Source organism: Tenrec ecaudatus, chromosome 6 (assembly GCF_050624435.1).
Source record: "Tenrec ecaudatus isolate mTenEca1 chromosome 6, mTenEca1.hap1, whole genome shotgun sequence".
Classification (NCBI taxonomy): Eukaryota; Metazoa; Chordata; class Mammalia; order Afrosoricida; family Tenrecidae; genus Tenrec; species Tenrec ecaudatus.
In genome coordinates, this window is record NC_134535.1 from 174,188,858 (window position 1) to 174,206,081 (window position 17,224).

At 41.8% G+C, this 17,224-nt stretch overlaps 1 protein-coding gene across 6 annotated transcripts in view; it reads left to right on the top strand.

Annotated features, from left to right (window-relative positions):
• Nucleotides 1-15,891, top strand: part of LOC142450527 (uncharacterized) — a 29,241-nt gene extending 13,350 nt beyond the window's left edge. For 5 of the 6 annotated variants that reach the window (XM_075552561.1, XM_075552565.1, XM_075552566.1 and 2 more), the window contains exons 4-7: nt 3,302-3,405; nt 3,695-3,883; nt 6,883-7,009; nt 11,191-15,891. In XM_075552561.1, coding sequence (XP_075408676.1) covers nt 3,869-3,883; nt 6,883-7,009; nt 11,191-13,352 — 2,304 coding nt within the window. In that variant the 5' untranslated portion in view covers nt 3,302-3,405; nt 3,695-3,868 and the 3' untranslated portion in view covers nt 13,353-15,891. The remainder of the gene's footprint in view (nt 1-3,301; nt 3,406-3,694; nt 3,884-6,882; nt 7,010-11,190) is intronic. The other variant, XM_075552563.1, reaches the window with a different exon arrangement.
• The last annotated feature ends 1,333 nt before the right edge of the window (nt 15,892-17,224 follow it).

Genomic DNA, 17,224 nt, shown 5'->3' on the forward strand with positions numbered 1-17,224 from the left:
TCTTGTGTATTGGTTAGTGCTTTGTCAGGTTGTTGTTATTAGATGTCATTGAGTTGATTCCACATCGTAGGGACCCATACACAGCAGAAGGAAACACTGCCCTCTCCTCTGCCAGACTCACAGTTTAGGATGAACCCATTGTTGCCATCACGGTGTCAATCCATTTAGTTGGGAATTCCTATTTTTCACTGCCCCTCTGCTTTACCACATACGCTATCCTTCTCCAGGGACTGCTCCCTTCTGACACCAGTGTCCAGAGTGTGTGCTAGGAACTCTCACTGTCTTTACCTATAACTAGCACTCTGAGCTCACTTCTTCTAAGACAGACTTGTGTGTGCTTTTGGAGACCAATGTTATTTCAGTATTCTTTGCCAGCATTACAATTCAGTCAAATTGGTTCTTTTTTTTCCTTTTTTATTTTTCAAATAGATTCTTATTCAGTCTTCCTTATTCAGTGTTCAACTTCCACATACATATGAGGCAATTGACAATACTGTGGTTTGGGGGGAACCTAGTCCTCAAAGTAAGATCCCTGCTCTTCAACACTCTAAACCAGCCTAATAAGGCTTATTTATCCAATACAATGTATCTATTGATTTCTTGACTGGTGGTAGAATGACTATCACCATGCTGGGTGTTTTGTGGGTATTTTTTATGTCAGTTAACAGTTTTCTGGAAGGAGTTAGAACTTAGTCAAGCTTAGATTTAGAATGTTGCTCACAGAGGGGCCTGGAAGGCAACCTTTCTCTGCAACCAGCCAATGTGAGAGCCCTGAGTTGAAGCCTGTCCTTAAGACCCGGTGGAATGGAGAGACTTATATTCAAGATATGCTTGATGACTGGTACACATGAGCGAGTCTAAAACAAACTGTGCTTTTCTCTAGTGGCCTGACTGCTGATTAGTTTCAGAGGAGCTCTAATCTGCACCCTCTATCCTATAACTGCAACCTCACACATCCCTGCCTTCACAGACACCTGGGGGCTGCAGAAGGGCAGTGCCAATGATGTCCAACTAGCCACTCAGGCTACTGCCTCCCTACTTTATCCGAGCACAGCCTCTTCCCAGCCATTCATTTTGTTTTCCTGCCAAACCAGGTTCCGCTTGGAGCATGCTTCACAAGCTCAAGCCTAGGCACTAGCTTTTCCTTCTCTCTAGAAGACCAAGACTATGGATGGGACACTAGGACCCAAGTCAATAAGCCCTCTCCTACAGTTTGTGTTGTTTTCCATCTGTCAGCATTACCTAGAGCTTGGAATCCAGAATCTAGGCCAAGATGATGAATCATCTCTTTCCTGGACGCATCTTGTACTTTTAAGCTTCTGCCCTCACCCTGGCTCTTGGCATCAGCCATCTACCTACCCCTTGCCATTCCTTGACTGTGGGCTGCAGCCTTTCCCAAAGGCTTTAGCATTGGACATCCATAAACCCAAGAGCTTAAGAGAGGAGCAAACAAGGCTTCCCCTGGCTTGTTCTCTGGTTCAGGAGATCTCTGTCTTGGCCAAGGTGCATCTCGGGTGTCCTGTTGGTGTCCCTCTGTCTCTTGTTGTCCACCTCCACAGCTAGTTTCTCTAGTTACCACACTCTACGTAAATGGGCTGCCCAACTCTAGGCATTTCTTCAAACACAGTAGATAGTGTAAAGAGTACACAGGGGCGAAGGGCCCGGAGCAGGTTAAGCTTGGTGAGGAGCTCAGCCTGGGTTGGAGTGGCATAGGTGAGCATGATTGAGCTGGATCACTTTAGCCAAATACGTCGAGGGTTACGGTCTGAGGTGCAGTACAGGCTGGTAAAGGATGTTCTTCATAAACTATTCCTTTCTTCAGTTAGATTGCTGGTGAAAGGAAGATATCTACCTTCAATGGAGCTTGGGAATTTTGAGCCCTCAAAAACTTCCAACTTATTGTGAAATGGAATACTGTATATATAGGATGTGGATCCCAAGTTGATCATGATATTTGAGGAATTAGTAAAACTGTTCTGTAAACATAGAGTGGGCTCTGTTTTAAATGCAGACACCCTCAGCTCAGAGCGGGGTTTTGATCCTGGGGGGTGAGCGGGGGGTGGTGGTCACTATTTAGCGCAAGAAGTCCAGGCCAAGAACCTGCCATGCCTTCTCAGCATTGTCTGTTCATCTGTTTGAGAACAGAGATTTGCCACAGAGAAACATGGTCCAGTCTAGGGAATTAGAAATCTGTTACTGCTGTCTTGCACATTGAAGCATCACAAGAAAGGATTTCAACTTCTGACTGGGTTGTGAACCAAATCCATTCACCTGACTCCAGACAGGGTGAGCCACTCTGGAGTTCCTGGGGGCAGCGCTGGGGTGGAAGAGCTTAAGGGGAAGCAGGAGGCATCTGTGCTTCCTGGAGTCTGACCCCAGGAGAGCGCCAGTGTACAGGCTGCCCAAGGTCTTGGTATCTTTTGTATCTCCCTGAATGATAGAATTCGCTGGGTAAGTAACCAGTTTGTAAAAGGCTGGTTGCCTGGTGGTGGCCTAGTGGTTACAGCTTGGGCTGCTAACTGCAAAGTCAGCAGTTCAGAGTTACAAGTAACACCCAGGGAGAAAGACGGGTTCTACTCTAAAGAGTCACAGTCTCGGAAACCCACAAGGGGGTGGTTCCACCTTCTCCTAAAGGGATGCTGTAATCGGCATCCACTCGATGGCAGTGAGTTAGGTTTTAGGTTTGGGTTGTTGATGACAATGACAACTCAGTGTCCATTTGCTGTGCCCCCACTTTGATTCAGTCTCCATTGAATTCTTTCTGCTTATTAACCAAGGATGTAGGCCATCTTCCCCTCAGGGAGAGTGCCTTCGAAGTAGATTGCCTGCACTCCTCTCCAACCAGCTCCTCTCCAGGGACCTGCCTAGGTCATCTATCAAACTGCATTGGGTCACTACAAATAATGCTACATTAAAAACGTTATTTATCTTTAGGTCAAAAGTGCACTCACTATGGGGGGATTGTATACTTCTTCCTTCATTCAAAAATCTGTATGTAAATTTCAATCTAATAGATGATATGTAAGTGTTTATATGGAGCCCTGTTTGACATGTGTTAAGGGTTGGACTGCTAATCTCCCGGTCAGAGGTACAAACCCATTAACTGCTTCTCATGGCTTTATAGTCGTTGTAACTCTGTAGAGCAGTTCTCCTGTGTCCTATGAGCTGCTTATATGTCTCACTACTTAATAGTGAGTTTTAAAGTGTTTCTAAAGTGATTTTGCAATTTCTAAAGTGTTTATAATTCCTCTAGAAAATAATCTTCAGTGTATAACAGCTTTTTATATCACCCATTTAAAAGGTTTTCAGTTGCTTGAATCAACATAACCATCTTCAAGGTTCATGGATTTGTCATTCTCCTTGAGAGTCACCCAGTAAGGAATTGATAGTTCTGTTAGCTGTGAGGTAGGGATCCAGCTTTTTTGTTTCTTCTTTTTGACAGCTTATTTGACTATGTTTGTCCAATTTATAATTGATTGCCCAATCTCTCTTTATTATAAAGTCATCTTTTACTCACATCTCTGAAAATTATGAATTTTATATTTTATTGCTCATGTTATAAGCATGTTTTCCTTCACTCAATAAGGGCACCGTTAACAGTATTGGGGACTTTGTGTGTTAAGAAGAGCGACAGTACAGTAACAGCATCTGGACCTCCAGGTTATGTGTTGCTCACATTGTATTCTCCCATCAGCCTGCAGGTTTTGAGTCACCAGCAGCTTAGAGGAAGGAAGAAGTGCCTGGATTGGGCATTATTATTTCTCGGACGTCCTCATGCGAGATTGAAATTTATGAACACCATTAGAGCTGATCGAGATAAACAAAATAGAGCATCCCAGTTGCCGCAGTGTCCTAAGGACCAAAGAAAATGACCAAGGCTCAGGTGATTCTGATGTGTTTTATCCTTTTCTGTATTTCCTACTGGCATTGTGGAAGCCTCTATAGCACTGATGCAGTTCATTGGAGAATGAAAATTAGAAATAGTAGAAGTTAGAGATAAACTTTGACTCTGATTTCCACATTGGGCTGGAGAAGATTAGGAATATATTGATCATAGGATTAACACTAAACTATGGACATTGAACATAATACATCACTAATGATTCTTTGAATGACATTATCTTCCAACTCATAATTCATTGTTCTATGGCCAACACAGGAGAATCATTCAAATTATATGCTATGCCTCGTTTTTAAGGAGAAATAAGATCACTTCTTTAGAAGAGTTTGGTTTCCATGGGATTTTTGTTTTAGTTTCTTTAATGGTTCTTTCTGAAGGTGATGTGTTATATAATCTCCCAAACAGCAGCATTCTCATTAATGTATCTAAAATGGGCCTTATAGCAATAGTGGTTTAAAAATGGCTGACAGATTCTCACCTCCTCTAACTATAGATGCAGCAGAAAGAATCAACCGTCAACATCAGGTTTGATTCATATGCAGCAGACCTTAAATATACCTGTACTCTCCAGTATTTTTCAGTTATGACACCAGTTATTATTCCCACAGTCTTCTCCCACTCAGCTCATTAAATTTTTGCAGTGGCCATGTACAAATTACAGTGCAGTCCAGAGTCACAGGTACACGTTTTATTAAATACCAGTATGTAATTTGGTATCAGAATCAGTAGGCTACACATTGGGATTCATATTAAAGAACCATGTAGACAAATTTGCTCTTCTCTAGGACAGGCCTCTTCTCTCTGTCCCTCTCAGACATTTTGCCCCTTGAAGGTAGGCTCATTTCATAGTTCCATCTGTATAGCCTGCTTTCGGCTACTTGGGGCTTTCCTCCTCTTGATCTTGCCTGCCTGTCGCACTATCTTGGTTGAAAAGCCCTTTCTGGACCTGTCACCATTGGCTCTGTCACTGTGTCCCTTCTGTCCTGGTCATTGTCTCCATTGGTGCAGCTCTTGACCCATGAATAGTACAGTTCATTTTGCAGGAGCAGCAGGAGACCAGTCCCTATGAGGCAGAGGTTCAAAATGGTTCATGATTTGCTCAGCAGCATCTCACAAAACCCAATAGTCATCAAGTAAATAAATCCCTCTTCAAGATGTGGAAGCTGGTGAGTCCCAAATCTATATAGAGGTCAGGGATCAGTCTGTAGGGTTCTCCTCATTCATGTGTTTGCAAAGGCTGATGAACCACATCATCAGGTCAGACCACAGTCCACTGCCTCACAAGGTGAAGTTGTTGAATCTGGTCAGATAATAGGTTGCAGGGGCTGAGGAACCCAAATGGGAAGGTCAGACAGCAAGCTGTTGGCTCATGGAGTGGAGGAAGATCTCAAGTCAGGTCACACAGGTGGCTTGCAGTTGCCATTCAAGGCAATGGCTCATAAATTTCTGGAAGCTGGCAAATCCCTATTCCATGGGTTCATTCTGAACTATGTGGCTGCAGGGCTAAGAAAACCAAATCAACAGGGCAGATGACAGGCCATTGTCTCACTGCCTCTTCTCAACCATGCCTGCAGGCATTCTTTCTCTCCCTCTGGATCTGATGGCTTCTTGGCCCAACCTAGCACCTTCCCTGCCTAGGCAAGATTAGGAGGGCTGCAGAGGTCCACCCAGTAGCAACAGAACTAGGAGGGGTCCCTTGCAGAGCATGTGGTGAAAGATGGCAGGTCCAAGAGGACCTGCAATTAAAGTTAAGGCAATACTGTCTGAAGGTGGCTGAGAAGACTTTGTCCTAAGGTTGTCATGAGGAGCTTGTGCTAAGGTGGCCTTTAAGAGCTTAAAAAGTTGTTCTGCATTCAGGAAGGCCGATATTGTCTATGAACAATCTGATCTTGGGTCTGAATTATAGCTTCTTCTGATTCCGAGTTGTACTTTGTCCATCAATACACCACTTTGATCTATTGAGTTTTGTTTGGCCATAACAACAGATTATCAAACCGCAAAGCGAGACAAAGAGTGGTGTGGGAGAAATAACTTATGTTATTATGCCTATTGCCACTGATGATACAGAGTCTCTTATCATGGTGGTACTGCTAGCACTCCTAATTCCATTTCACAATGTACTGTAAACTTGTTTGTTATATAAACAGGTGTTTATCTACTTTGTGTGAGTATAAATGTGAGCTATTTCTAGCTCATTCACATAATTTCACTCATACTCAAAATTCTAATTTTGTGAGTGGGTGCATTATTTTGAAGCATGGGGGTCCCCAACACTTGAACAGTGATCCTCGGGAGTGGCATTGCAATTGTGGCAAATATTACACAGACAGACAGTGGGACACAGAGGCTCTTCATCCCATGTCAGGTCTGAGAAAGTGAATGTATTTTGCAACGGGTATATATAATGGAGCTTGCAGATCTTTCCATAAGGCATACACATCATGAAGTTAACATACACATAGTCAATGGGTAATATCATAAGCGGATAACATAAGAAACAAGCAAGATGGTGAGTCACCATCTTGACCTAGTGATAGTTGACTTCAAGCCCGCCCTGAACCCTCCCCAGGCTTTTGCTACATTTATGGTGGGTTGGCTATACAACCTGATTGCTCCCATCTACAGATCACCCTCAGGCATAGAGAAGTAGCCAGGCACAGAAATGATTCCTCTACTATGGGAGCTTCTTTAAGATTGCTATTGTGGGCGGCACATCATTTGGCCTTGAGAATGTGTGTTTGAAAACATTTCTCTCCCAGAACAATGGAGATCTTTCTGAAAGTAGGGCTAGCTTTCCAGGCCCGTGGTTGTGAATGTAGAAATAAGGTCAAATACCTTCTACCAAGTCCTCAGTTAACCACACATTATGGAATGTACTATCACAATAGTTTTTATTACTGTTTTGCTTTCTTTACTGTATGATAATTTTTTTAAATCTTCAAATGGAAAATACAGCATTAAATACACTCCTCTTACTACAGGAATCACTGACATTCAACGATGTGGCTGTAAAGTTCACCCGGGAGGAATGGCAGCTCCTGAATCAGGCTCAGAAGACGCTCTATCAAGATGTGATGTTGGAGAACTATCGCAACCTGGTTTCCATTGGTGAGGAGAGCTCTCAAGTCCTTGGCCCTGTCACTGGCTTTTCCTATCTTATGTGTTAAAATCCTTGCAGTGTCTGTGGTGTTCTCAAAGAGGTAGATTCTCATTGCATTCTCTGGTCCTATGTTAGTGGGTAAGGTCTTCTACCCTTGAGAGAACACTATTTACTTTGTTCCTTTGAATATTATTTTCCTAGAATTACAACATTCTTCAGGCTTTACAAACTTTAGGTTAATTTTGGTGTGTTTAAGATTCTATAATTTCTCATAAATAGGTTATCTAGTTGTCACCCCAGAAGCCTTCTCGCAATTGGAACAAGGAGAACTGTTGGAACAAGGTGAACTATGTTCAGTGTTAGAAACAAGCTATAGTGGAATTTTTTCAGATGCATGGTCAACTAATTCAACTGGTAGAAGCCCTCACATCCATGGCAGGTGCTGGAAAATGCATAAAAGTGTGTGCTTCTTCGAATGTGAGTGCTTACTTTTCCTAGCTATTGAGAGAAGTGCTCCGGTAGCTCTTATGAGGTTAGATTTCCATTTACTTGTTTTATACTGTTGTATGGTTGCTTCCAGAATTTTCTTTAAGATTTCAGAACTTTCCCTCTTTTATAGGCTCCCACTTTACTATGAAAATCCATCTTGCAAGCCTCTCTCCAAACAGAGAACTCTGAGTTTGTAACTGTCCTCCGAATACAGCACTTTCCTCTCCTGCTGAGTAAGAGTGGATTGCCCTTTGCAGTGTGCAGCATCATCTTGCATCTTGAGCTCCCACCATGAAGGGGTCTCCTTTGTGCTTCCTTAGCTTCCCCCCTTGGAGTTTCTCTAAAGGTTTTGGTGTCCATTTTCTCATTTGTTGTCCTGTTCCTTTAAAGTTTTCTTCATGCAGATGATATCAGTTCTTTCTGTTTTCTTAGAGAGATGTTCAAATTGCCTTCTGTGTCGGAATTCTTTAACAGACATGTTTCTCCATATTTTACTCCTTTTGGCGAAACACATTTATGACTTCTGTTCATTTCAGGTATCTAAAATCATCATCCTAACAAGAAAATTATTATCAGCTTAGAATATACTTTAGCACTATACCTTCCATTTTTATACCTGTAAGATTTTTTTTAAAGTTGTCTGTTCCTCCAATCATTTTGTGAGTGGAAAGGGCATTTTTAACATCCTACGTTCTTGGTTTTCGCATTAAATGCATGTCTGCTGTATGTTCCTTAGCACGCAGTGTGCCTTCCTTAGGCCCACCCCTTCTGAACAGGTCCCAAACTCAAAAACTGACCTTTGCCGCTTCTAAAGAATATTTTTGCAGTATATTCCAACAGATTTGTTGTTGTTTTTCAAATAATGCATAGTATACTCAGTGTTGCTCTCTCTCTTGTTTTCTGTCTTTTGAGTAGCCTTTTGAGGGACATATATTGAGGGACATATATATGATGTCTTTTTTGTCATCCCCAACTCATCTGGTCTCAGTCATTAGTCTTCAGTCAGCAGTCTTTTATTCCTCAAGTTTATTCTTTACATAGTCTCTAGGCTCTGTGATCTAGTTACTTTGGCTAGCTTCTACTTGGATCTGAGTAATTGATGATCAGTTCGATAGTTAACCCCTGGGCTTGTTTTGACTAATGAACTTCTCCATCATTTCTTTCTACAGATGTGGTTGATTTGATTATCCTTTGTTCCATTCACAAAGATTCATGTGTAGAGTTTCCATTTCTGTGGTTTAATAAGGAATTTGTTGTGAATTCATCATTAGTCTCAAATTTTTTCGGTAAACTTGTGTGTTATTTCTGTCACTAAGACCCACATTTTCCAACTACTGATACTCTTCCAAAATTTTACATTCATCCATGTACATGATTGTATGGTTGATCAATGTCAGGCTGCAAAAGTTATGTGAAATTTTCAATATATATAGTTTTAATCATTTTGGGGAGTTCTTACAGATATCGTAACATTCCTTAGTTCAGTCATATCGAGCAGCACTGTCCCATTGTTACCGCAGCTTTAAAATATTTTCTTGAATCCCTTGATATCAGCTCCCCTTTATCCCCTCCTTCCCCCACCCTCAATGTTTTTATTGTGGGAAACAGAACCTGGATGAAAGTGTGAGCAGCCTTATCTCTGTACTCCTGACCACAGGGCTAGAAAGACCAGTGCTAGTGTTAGAAGAAAACCTCCACAAGCCCCAAGAAAAAAGCTAGAGCTGATCATGCACACTCTCCAGGTAGTTTTCTCCACAACTGCCCTCCAGTAAGCTGTTAGTGTACAGCTCCTACAGGCGCCTGCTTTCTTGCTACTCAGCTGAAAGATGCCTAGCTTTAAAAGTAACCAGGTTCCCTTTGTTGCTGTCACTCAAGGAACCAACTCTCCCTTTGTCTCTTAAATGTCCTCTGGATGAGTCCTAAGGAACGGTTGTGTAATGGAAAGGCAGAAATAAAAAGGCTTTGTATTCATTGACCAATTTATATAGTCTCAGGGCATGCAGTGGCTCCTTCTCCCCCCCTCCCTCTTCCCCCACCAACACACACACACACAAACACCTACCTACCTAACAAAGTAGGCAATTTTTTTACTCTGGGGGTCCCTGAACTAATTGGATGAGCAACTTAAGACCAGTTCTCAGAGAAGATTGAGGGGAGTGATTGGCCCCTGAGCAGGCAGAACAGTAGCAACATGTCCACTCAGGTAATGAAAGCTGTGGCAGATAGTACTTAGCCATGTGCTTGAATGAGGTACCATTAAGGTAGGACTATAATGAGAGGAGAATGTGAGGATGATTGTGTGTGTCTCTGTGTGTGTTTTAATCCTTTTATTGGGGCCTCGTACAAAAGAATTCAGGCTATTCCCACATTCATACTTGTCCGTTCTGTTGTGTCTGTGCCTTCTGGAGTCTTGCATGCCTCCCTACTATATAAATGACCTCTCTCTCTTACTCTGGCATCGGAAATGAGGCAACTGTACCCCGTTTTTGCTGTCTGCTTTATCTTCTTTAATTGCACATGCTATTCCTAAGGCCGCATTCGACTGTGGGGCTGGATCCCTCGCTTTAGGTTTGCTTTAACAGTTGGTGCACAAATCTAAAACACACTTGTAGTAACTGATCGTACTTGCAGGCATATGAATATTGGCAGAATTATACTTCAGGGAATATCTTGCCATGTTACTTCTTGATGATGAATATGATGCCAGTCTTCTTGAATTTGTCGATCTCAGCCTTCAAACCACTTGATTATCTAATTAAAAATAGCCAGTACCGGTCTATTTAAGTTTAATAATTCATACAATTATCAATTTTAAACATTCCATTTTGTTTTGACAACTTGAAAATTTTTCTTGATAATACTTCATATATTCCACTTCAAATTATTAGAGGATGTTTGCAGCTATTTTTTCTCATTTTCAGTCATGCCATGTCAACCACTGAAGGTCCCCAAAGCTCATCCTCCATCCACATCATTACTGTTGACTGTACTTTGAGGATTTAGTACTTCTTCAGTGTTATTTCATTGCCATTAAACCTGAGGGGTTCATGTTCCAGGAGTCGATCACCAGGTCTTCCTCCCAGTCCCTATTTCTGGAGATTCCACTAAGACCTGTGCGCCGTGGGTGGTCCTGCTTGTCTTTGAAATACTATGTGGCATTGCTTCTGCATCACAGCACCATGCAAGCCACCACAGGATGGCACTGGAAGATGAGTGGTATGAGCTAGAATACAGGCTCCATGAACATAAAGAATGTGTTTCTGTGCCACAATATCTTTCAGACATACCTGTAAAAATCGTGTTTTCCCAAGCAGAACATTCTGCATTTTCCACATTCCCAACTTTATTAGTGCTCAGTTGTCTTTTAGTAAAGATTGCCTTAGCACCCCTGTGGTCTACTGGTCTCAGTGTCTTCCTTGTATTATGTTTGTTGAATATTTTCGTTGTCCTCTTTAAGCAAATACCAAATCTGTGTTCATTCATCAGTTTCATATCCAACCTGATTTCTACAATAACTATTTTTACCATTTGGATTGTTTACACGATTGTATTTCTTCCAGTAGGCAATAAACATTAAGCATAGTGTGTTATTTATATAAGAGGGTTGTCACTAAAGATCTACTTTGTATCAATGCATATTTTAAGGGGTCCATTTTAAATCAAGATGTTGAAAGGGTCAATGTGTTCTGTTCTTTTCTAGAAATCCTGAAAGATGATGATCATTTGCTTGAGCACTTGCAGTGTGAAGCATGCATGGACACAACGGAATGGTGCTCAAAATTTAATAAAATGGAAAATATTGTTTCTCAGCACAAAAATAATTTTCCTCCAAAGGAAAATGATGAGATGTTTGGCTTACATGAAAAAATTTTAAAATCAGATTTAATCATTCTGGAATTAAATCAGAACAGAAGCAACAAAATACATAAGACGGTTGTGCACAATGAAGATGAGAAAACTTTTCTCCATGTTGAGCAAGAGCAGTTTTGTACTGAAATGAAACTCCCTGAGTGTGAACCACCCAGGGTCATGAAGTCACACTGCATTCAGCATCAGGAGTCTGATGAAATCGAGAAACCACGCGTAGGGGATAAATGTGGGACAACCTTCATCGAGGATTCTTTCCTCTGTGAGCATCAGTGCATTCATGTACTAGATAAGACCTATGAGTGCAGTCAGCGTGGGCAAGAATTCAATAGAGTGTTCAAACTCAATGAACATTATCAAAAAGATCATGAAGGACAAAACCTATATAAATGCTTGGAATGTGGCAAAACTTATCACAGTAAATCATACCTCAAGGGATTTCAGGAAATTCATGTGACAGAGACGCCCTACGTATGCAGTAAATGTGGGAAAGGCTTCACCAGGAACAGTGATCTCACTGCTCATCAGCAAAGTCATACAGGAGAGAAACTCCATGTGTGTGATGAATGTGGCAAAAGCTTCATTCAGAAAGCACATCTCAAAACTCATCTACAAATTCATGCAGGAGTAAAACTGTATGTATGTGGTGAGTGTGGTAAAGCTTTCAATCAAAAGCAACACTTTATAGCACATAAGATATTTCACAAAGGAGAGAAATCCCATGTGTGTGGTGAATGTGGGAAAGCCTTTATCTGGAAGAAAGACCTCACTGTTCATCTGCAAACTCATACTGGAGAGAAACCCCATGTATGTGGTGAATGTGGCAAAGGCTTTATCAGGAAGAAAGACCTCACTGTTCATCTGCGAACTCATACTGGAGAGAAACCCCATGTATGTGGTGAATGTGGCAAAGGCTTTATCAGGAAGAAAGACCTCACTGTTCATCTGCGAACTCATACTGGAGAGAAACCCCATGTATGTGGTGAATGTGGCAAAGGCTTTATCAGGAAGAAAGACCTCACTGTTCATCTGCGAACTCATACTGGAGAGAAGCCCCATGTATGTGGTGAATGTGGCAAAGGCTTTATCAGGAAGAAAGACCTCACTGTTCATCTGCGGACTCATACTGGAGAGAAACCCCATGTATGTGGTGAATGTGGCAAAGGCTTCATCTGGAAGACTACTCTCACTTATCATCAGCAAACTCATACTGGAGAGAAACCTCATGTATGTGGTGAATGTGGCAAAGGCTTCATCAGGAAGACTACTCTCACTTATCATCAGCAAACTCATACCGGAGAGAAACCTCATGTATGTGGTGAATGTGGAAAAGGCTTCATTCAGAAAACACATCTCAAAAGCCATCTACGAACACATACTGGAGAGAAACCCCATGTATGCGGTGAGTGTGGAAAAGCCTATTTCTGGAAGACTGCTCTCACTGTTCATCAGCGAACTCATACTGGCGAGAAACCCCATGTATGTGATGAATGTGGGAAAGCCTTTATTTGGAAGACTGCTCTCACTTATCATCAGCAAACTCATACTGGAGAGAAACCCCATGTATGTGGTGAATGTGGAAAAGCCTTTATCTGGAAGAATGAGCTCACTGTTCATCAACGAACTCATACTGGAGAGAAGCCCTATGTATGTGGTGAGTGTGGAAAAGCCTTTATCAGGAAGAATGAGCTCACTGTTCATCTGCGAACTCATACTGGAGAGAAACCCCACATATGTGGTAAATGTGGAAAAGCTTTTATCAAGAAGACTTCTCTCAGTGTTCATCAGCGAACGCATACTGGAGAGAAACCCCACATATGTGGTGAATGTGGCAAAGCCTTTAGCAGGAAGTTTTCTCTCACTGTTCATCAGCGAACTCATACCGTAGTGAAACCCTATATATGTGATGAATGTGGAAAAGGTTTTATCAGGAAGAAAGACTTCAGTGTTCATCAGGGAACTCATACTGGAGAGAGAGAAACCCCAGGAATGTAGTGAGTGTGGGAAAGACTTCATTTGAAAGCATATCTCAAAACTCATCTACGAACTCATACTGGAGAAAAACCTTCTATGTGTTGAGTGTGGTAAAGCTTTCAGCCAGAAGCGATGCCTTACAGCACATCAGAGATTTCACAAAGGAAGGAAGCCCTTTGCATGAATTAACTGTGGAAAACCTTATATGTGGAACTCAGGTCTCATGAAGCATGAGAAAATTCCCAACAAGAAAACCTTTTATTTGAGTTAGTATAACAAAGCTTTCAAAAGAAAGGAAGAAGTGCTAGAGTTTGGCCTGGGCCAAGCGTGGCAACAGACTATTGTGACTTACCACACATATGGGTACCCATGTTCTGCATTGCTGTCCCTCTACTGACATGCCCACTGTGGTGGGGAGAGGACCTTTCAGACTTCCACAGGGTACATGGGTACCTTATTGCTCTTCCAGCTTTCAGTGCCCGAAAGAGAGCTGAACCTAGTGTTTCTGGATGACAGCTATACCAAGCAGTAGAGTGCCTACCCAGATGCCAGTTGTGCCTGCCCCATCTGCATGCTCTTTGTTACTCCCCCCGCTGGAGACAGTATAGAACTACAATAAAAATAAGAATAAAGAAAATAGAAGATGTGTGGGAGCAATTAATCCAGAGGTTGAATGGACCACAGGAAACCTCAGCCTCCACGACGCTGAGCCCAGAACTAGAATGGTGACCAGCTTCCACTGCTAATTACTCTGAAAGGGATCACAAAAGAGGGTCCTGAGTAGAGTGGGAGAATAAAGTGGATCAAACCCCAAATCATAAAATAGATCAGGCTTACTGGTCTGAAGGAGTCTTGGAATCCCCAGACTGTGACCTTTAGTGACTCTTCACTCTTGGACCTGTACTCACTCCTCTGACTCAGCTTTCAGCCCAACAATATACCGGCTTGGAGGGAAGAATAACATCAAAGAGGTGTATACTCTTAAAACAATCAACCATACAAAATCAAAAGGACAGCATTTGCTTATGGATAAAAACTTAAAACAAGAAGGGACAGGAATAAGGATGAATAATAATGATAAAACATGGAGGGCGGAAGTGGGAAGAGTGCTGGTATATCTTGGGGACTGTTACCAATGTATGAATTGTTGAATGGAAAACTAATTTACTCTGTAAAATTTTAAATCATAAAAAAAGTTTAAGAAAAAGGAATAGCTCATGTCTCTTCAATGATTTCATGTAGGATAGTTACCATGTATCTGTAATGAATGTGTGTAACAAACTTTTACCTATGTTTCTAAGTTTTCTTGACATTAACACACAAAATTGAAAAGCCTTAAATTCAGTCAAGATGGGAAACTCTCCACAGGCAGTCATGTGACAGCACATACTAGTGATCTCATGCAGAAGGAAAGCCCTGGCAATACAGTGACATTGCAAATACCCTCTGGTTTCTCTCACTGTGTCAGTAAACTACATTAGGATTTTAACCAATGTAGTTCTGGTTGGCGGGCCTTTAGACAGAAAGGAGTCATGTGACACTAGTGAATTTGTACAGCAGAGACAGCATATGAATACAGGGCATGTGGCAGTGCGCATGCATTTAGTGACTGGCAGCACCTCTAGTATCCAATTACGTTTTCTTGGATGTTCCACAAAGCCCATGGGATAAACTGATACACTAATTGGACAGAAAAGGGCTGGACAAAATGTCTGTATTTACATTGTATGACTGAACTGTAAATCCTCCAGGAAATCATATGAATACAGAAACTGGGAAAGCCTGATAGACTCATCCTGTGTGCACATGTACCTTGATATCAAGGCCAACATCTGATTTTACACTTGATCTCTTTTGACCCATGTTAACTACGTTAACTAGAGAAATACTGTGACCATAGAACAGGAATACGAATGGCTTTCCTCTCATGCAAAATTCTTTGGAAGGTGGATTATTGCAGATGTAGTTAAGTTAAAACATAACCCTTTATCCTTTGAGATCCTTTTTGACCCATTTAAAATCTATTGTAGTTTTTAATATTCCTCTTCTTTTCAATTGAGCTTTATCTCTGATTTACTTTGTTGTTGTTTTTAAAAATATATTTTTCTATATATGAATTCCATAATGCCGAATCGTGGTATTGCTGGATCACATGGGATTTTGAGTTCTGGTTGTTTTAACTAGTGCCACATTGTTTTCCACAGTGGCTGTATGTATTTATTTATAAGTCCACCAGCAGTATATATGAATCCCAATTCCTCCATATCCTCTCCAGCATTTGTTGTTTTGCTTCTTTGGTTTGGCCTGGCATTGTAGGAGTTAAGTGCTTTAAATTTGCATTTGTGGTTTGAATTTGCATCTTCCTGAAGGCTAGTGATTGTGAGCATTTTTTATATGTTTGTTAATAATTTGTACTTCATTTTTGGTGAACTGCCCGTTCATGTCTTTTTCCCATTTTTTGATTCAGTGTCTTGTTTTCTTATTGAGATGTTGTAAAGTTCTGTATATTTTTGTAATTAGTCCTTTGTTCGATGTGTTATTGGTAAAAATATTATTCCGATCTGTGAGCTCTTGTTTCACTCTTCTAATGCTGTCTTCTCATGTGTATAAGTGGTACAACTTATTTATATCCAACTTGAGAGTATTTTTCTATCCCATGGCCTTTGGGAAGATTCAAGTCTCTCCTAAATTCCCCAAGGCCCAAAATGATAATCAGGTAGGTTTATAAGGACAAAAACTGCAGCCAGTTTGGCAATCAGGAAGGGTTGAGGATATTACATTCCTTTCAGTGGGTAAGCAGTGAAGGGTTGAGGCAGGGGTCCTCTAACTACGGCCCACGGGCCACATAGGGCCCACTGCCCACGGGCCACATAGGGCCCACTGAGGGTGTTTTTGCTGCCGCTACCTGTCCTGCTTAGCAGCCAACTCGTCCAGTGTGCATAGGAATTTGTCATATTTTATTGTAAAACTATAGTCCGGCCCTCCAGTGGTCTGAGGGACAGTGAACTGGCCCCCTGTTTAAAAAGTGTGAGGACCCCTGGGTTGAGGGTTCCACATTCCTTTCAGTAAGCAGTTTACAGAAGCTAAGGTAAGCATTCATCTCCTTAACTTTGTGAGGCAGGGTGGAATAGAGTATAAGACAAAGGGCACATTCTGAGAACAGGAGGCTGTTGACATCTGGGTAATACACTGCGAAGATAAACAAGTGGCCATCTAGCTCAGAAGCAACAAAGTCCACATGGAAGAACACACCAGCCTGTGTGATCGAGTGGTCCCGAAGGGATCAGTTATCAGGCATCAAAGAACAAAAAATCATATCATTGACCGCACACCTCCATGATAGGATCGCTGAAGACAAATGGGTACATAAGCAAATGTGGTGAAGAAAGCTGATGGTGCCCGGCTATCAAAAGAGATAGTGTCTGGGGTCTTAAAGGCTTGAAGGTGAACAAGCAGCCATCTAGCTCAGAAGCAAAAAAGCCCCCATGGAAGAAGCCCACCGGTAGTGCTATCATGAGGTGTCAAAGGGACCAGGTATAAGGCATCATGCAAAAAAAAAGAGATATATGTGTGTATGTGTATATATATGTGTGTGTATGTGTATATATGTGTGTGTGTGTGTATATATATATATATACCATATTGAATGAAGGGGGAAGTGCAGAGTGGAGACTCAAGGCCCAAGTGTCGGCCAATGGAGATCCCCTCATAGAGGCGTTTAGGAGAGGAGATGGGTTAATTAGGGTGCGAGGTAGTACCGATGAACACAGCTTTCCCCAGACCCTGGATGCTTCCTCCCCCCAACTACCATGATCCGAATTCTACCTTGCAGGGCTGGATAGGGAAGAGGTTGTACACTGGTACATATGAGGGCTGGAGGCACAGGGAATCCA